Below are 5,159 nucleotides of genomic sequence, written 5' to 3' on the forward strand. Positions count from 1 at the left end.
GAACAATACCTTTCCATTTTTATTGTTATTATTTTTTAATTTATCTTTTTGCCTCCTGGTAAGATAGAATGTTTGTTTTCCACATAGATTTCTTTGGCTGATGCTCTAGTCATACCTCTTCCTGAATTTTCAGGCTATGACAAATACCATTTTCTTGTTGATTTCTAGGAGCACTTAATTGCAAATTATAAACCATTAGGCTGTTTGACTATAAGGAGACACCTTCTGCACAGCTTAGCTGAAGCAAAGTCTATGCTGATAGTTAATGAGGCAGTAATGGAGACCATGAACTCATGGGAAGCAAAAAATGGAGATTCGAAGGCCAAATGAGCAGAAGTTCTGATTCAGTGGATTTTTAAGAGTATGTGTGTGTATGCGGGGGGAGATGTATGTCAGAATTTTTATTTTAAATAAGCATTCCAGATTATTTTAATGCAAGGAGCTGACTTCTTAACAGACACCAGCTATACAATGTTACAATAAATTTATAGGCTGAAGTTGGGGAATAATTCCTCTCCTGTTGTATTCCTTTTTGAAAATGAAAGTCCTAGTTTTTAAAGAATAGAGTTACTGTTAATTTTATGAAATCAGAAATAAAACTGGCCCAAGAACACTAGAATCCTAATTAAGTAAACATTTATTAAGCACCCACTGTATGGTAGGCGGAGCCCTGGTGGCGCAGTGGTTAAGAGCTAAGGCTGCTAACCAAAGGTCAGCAGTTCGAATCCACCAGCCGCTCCCTGGATACCTTATGGGGGCAGCTCAACTCTATCTTATAGGGTCGCTGAGTTGGAATCAACTCAATGGCAACGGGTTTGGTTTTTGGCTTATATGTTAGGCATAATACTAATCAATAGGAGTATAATGAAGAATATGACATAGCCTTTACTTTGAGATTCAAAAAGTCCAGTTATGAAATATATATCTTACAAGGTACGTAAACACACACATACGTGTGTGTGTGTATAATGTCTTACATATCATTTTTACATAGGATTCAGGTTCCCTTTAGATCTGTTCCCTGCATCACCTTGAGTAATTTTCACAAGTTCCCCAAGAATCTTCTGAACCAGTTACGGCAAACCTGCCAGGAGCCTTCAGGGAGAGATTCTCTCACAAGAGAAAGCAGTCAAAACCTTAGGCCTATGGCAGCTAAGGAAGGAGACCTAGTGGCTCTATGGTTAAGTGCTTAGCTGCTAACTGAAAGGTTGGCGATTCAAACCCACCAGCTGCTCCGCTGGAGAAAGACCTGAGGATCTGCTCCCATACATAAAGATTACAGCCTAGGAAACCCTATAGGACAGTTCTACTTTATCCTATAGGGTCACTATGAGTCGGAATTGACTCAACAGCACACAACAACATGGCAGCAACTCTGACTACAGCATGCTGTCACTCAAACTTGAACCCTCGTCCTACTCCCAAATGGACTCATTACATCTGCATCATATGGAGGGGTAGTACTGTTATCGAAAACCAAGAGGGCTATTTTGCCAAGAACTGTAAGACATCAAGGCCCAAGAAACCCTAGAGTAGTACCCACCTGTGTAAAGTGTGACTATAAAGCAGAGAGAGAGAGCTTTAGAAGACAGAGTGGGAATTTGACCCACCAGGGACTCCAGAGAACTCAGTGGAGTTCTGGTATCAGCAGTGGTGGAAGCCAGCAGAGAGTAAAGGACCCAGCAGAATAGGCAGCCCTACCAGCAGGTATGGCAGGACCCAGGGAGGGAGGCAGGGGTAAGGCTCAGTGGCAAAAGAATGGTATGGAAGCCCCCACCTCCCAGCCTACTGGACTTGTTTGTACCTGAGCACAGGTAGAGTCATGCCAGGGCCCTCCCTCAAACACTGATGGTTCTGTAGTAGGCTGGGGTCCTGTATGCACAGGTGGGAACAAGAGCCCACCAAGAACATTTCTTTTTTTGCAGTTCTGTTATTAAGAGTTTATTGATTAACTGCCTTTCAAAGTTGATTGACAAGCTCTTTTAATTGCCTAATTTTTTATTTTTTTGACACAGTAATATACATACACACACATATTCATTTTTTGTAAAATGAGAAGATGCAGGTAGGCAAAAAGAAGGAATAAAAAATACAAACCACACAAAGGTTCACTGTTAACCTTTTGATGTATAAAAATTCAGACATTTTTCTTTGCATTCTGTCATATATAAATGTACACATATGGTATTATATATATATGTATATATTTGTACATATATACTGTTTTGCAAATTGTTACTTTCACTTTACAATATACAATGAGCATCTTCCTGTGCAAATGAATGAAACTCCCTTTTAAATGATTAAGATTGGGTCAAAATATGAGATGTTGATAACAAGAGTCATATGTAAATCAAAACAACATAGAAGGATTAGAGTAAAATAATAGCAAGTATTTAGCAAGAAAATGCAGACAAAAAGAAAACAGTGGTGGCAATATTAATAACAGGAAATAGTTGAATTCAGGGCAAAAAAAAAAAGCATTAAATGGGATAAGGATGGTCCCGAGCATGCCTATGGTTAGAATGCAAAGCCCTAAATTTCTTTCTGAGACTCCTCATCTCTTCCAAACACCTTTCCATCTCATCTCCTTCTCTTGTCATTTCTTCATCCTTAAAATGCCTATAGTCTATGTCCTCTTTAAATTCCTCGAGAGACTGAAACAGCCTTTGCCTGAAATTCCCTTCAGTTTGCTGGCGTTCAAATTCTCCATAAAGGAGTTCTTCTCTCTTTGGCACGCTGCACTTGGGCTTTCCTTCATTCTCTTTGCAGGGTTTTTGCATGATGTAATTGTAGCTTCCTGCTTAACCCGAGAGGAAAGAAAATAGAGACGGGATGCTTCGTTTCTTTTCTTAAGGATTGTCAGTTTCTATTTGAGGCAAAATACTGGCCTAATCTCCCTCCCCCGCCCCACAGGTCCCGCCCTTAAGAGTTGGAGATGTCACCTCTCCCTCCACCGGCTCCTCTCGGCCTCCTTTCCCCTCCCCCCTCTGCAAGGTTAAAGGCCTCTTCAGTGGGCGGGAGCCCGGGAGCAGATGGGGAGGTGGGCTGTAAGGCGGCAAATTTTACCCAGCTCTAGCCCTCCCCAACTCCCACCTTCAAAGATCCCTATCTAGTGCCTCCCTCACACTGACCTGTCTCTTTTCGGGACGGTTTCCTCCTCTTTTTCTGTCCTTGAGATGTCTGTGAACTATAGACCCTCGGACCTGCAGACAGAAAGAAAGGGGGCGGTAGAAGGGAGCTCTCTGTGGACCGACCAGCCCCTAATACAAGATACAGGTCATTTGAATATGGGAACCTCATCCCCGTCGTCACCTCAAATTTCCTACCATCTGATTCCCTTTGGGTACCTATCCCTTCCTCCTGGATCACTATCCCTACCCTCCCCCCACACACCTCATCTTCAGGTCTGGTCCTTGCAGGGCCCACCGTTTCCCCTCCCCACCTCCTGGCAGGCAGGCAGTGAGTGAAGGGAACTATTTTCAAATTATATCCAAATGTGTCTGTCCACATCCCAGGATTCCAGCAGTTCGCCACCTACCAGCCCACACCCCAGGCCTACTATTTCCTCCAATTTAGAGAAAGGAAATGAGAAGTTAAAGGAAAAGCTTCCCAGGATAAGAGAAGCTTATTATTTCTAAACTATGACTAAATCTCTGGGAGTCTCTCAGGAGACTTCCACCTACCTCCGTATCAGCCCTCCATGCCCTCTCTCCTCACCTTGAAACTTAGTCATCTCCAATGAATTTGCAGGGGTTTTTGGGAAAGCAAGGCTGAATCTATTCCAGTCACTGGATTCAGTCATTACCAACCCAGAAGTGCCAGCAGTTCTATCACACCAACCTGCTGGGATTTAAGGAATTTACCTCTTTCTTGCCTTGGCCACAAGCAAGCCTGCAGGGCAGTAAGGTGCTGGTACCCAGAGGAGAAAGAATCCCAGGAATATAAGGACTTCTGCTCACGTCAGCTCCTGATCACATGAGGATTATGTCATCCTCCAACTCTGGTCCCCACTTTCCCCTCCTGCCAGCAGTGCTTATCAACCCCCCACCCCCGACCACACCAGGCCTTGTCACTCACTTATGTCTTTGCTAATTCCAGAGGTCAAAAGTGGCCCCTTCTCCCAGTGGTTGGAATTTGCCTTTCTCTCATTACCAGGGAGGAGCTGCATCTTTCCATAGTCATATTAACCATTGCTACTTTTTTAGTGGTTGTGTTGAGAGGGAAGATTACTCTTCTTCTAGGCTAAAGAACAGAAAGGTAGTAGTCTTCCCTCCACCTACTCTTCCGCCAGCCACTAATAACCACCATTTCCCTTGCAGTCCAATCCTTGGAACAAAATTGGGGGGACGGAGGTCAGTTAGGAAATGAGATAATGATTGATATTGTGTTTTTTACTTTTGTTCTGATAATTTCCTATTCTGTTATAATTATCCATAAACTTATCATATTCCTTTAATAATCAGAAAATATGATAAAGATAAGTACACTTGGAAAAGGTTTCGAGAGAGGAGGAAAAAAAGACCTAGACACTTGTTTCTGATGCTGAGTCATAATATAAATATAGACCTCCACTCAGATGCATTTTTGGAAGTTTAAAATGTACAAGGAAATTGGAGGCTCCCCTTGTGAGGGGCTCCTGGACATGTGAGGCCCTTCCATTAGGTGAACCATGAGGTCATAATCCCATAACTTGCCCTTCAATTTTCAGATATCAAAAGTCAGTCACAAAATTTTATTAGTTCCATCATGTCCTCAGTGAGCTGAAATGAACTGCTATTAGCCATTTTGAATTGGACAATCATGGTCTATTATGACAACTTGAAGAGGAATGGCATTGCATTCATCATCAAAAAGAACATTTCAAGATCTATCCTGAAGTACAATGCTGTCAGTGATAGGATAATATCCATATGCCTACAAGGAAGACCAGTGAATACGACTATTATTCAGATTTACACACCAACCACTAAGACCAAAGATGAAGAAATTGAAGATTTTCACCAACTTCTGCAGTCTGAAATTGATCAAACATGCAATCAGGATGCATTGATAATTACTGGTGATTGGAATGTGAAAGTTGGAAACAAAGAAGAAGGATCAGTAGTTGGAAAATATGGCCTGAGTGATAGAAATGATGCCAGAGATCACAGGATAGA

The 5,159-nt window shown here is 42.2% G+C and overlaps 1 protein-coding gene across 1 annotated transcript; it reads right to left on the reverse strand.

The window, feature by feature from the left end:
• Positions 1 to 2,483: 2,483 nt before the first annotated feature.
• On the reverse strand, positions 2,484 to 2,783 carry TCEAL7 (transcription elongation factor A like 7). The gene has a single exon (XM_004388893.1). The coding sequence runs from the start codon at positions 2,781 to 2,783 to the stop codon at positions 2,484 to 2,486; it is 300 nt and encodes a 99-aa protein (XP_004388950.1).
• Positions 2,784 to 5,159: the final 2,376 nt, after the last annotated feature.

Source organism: Trichechus manatus, unplaced genomic scaffold, assembly GCF_000243295.1.
Source record: "Trichechus manatus latirostris isolate Lorelei unplaced genomic scaffold, TriManLat1.0 scaffold00221, whole genome shotgun sequence".
In the NCBI taxonomy this organism is placed as follows: domain Eukaryota; kingdom Metazoa; phylum Chordata; class Mammalia; order Sirenia; family Trichechidae; genus Trichechus; species Trichechus manatus.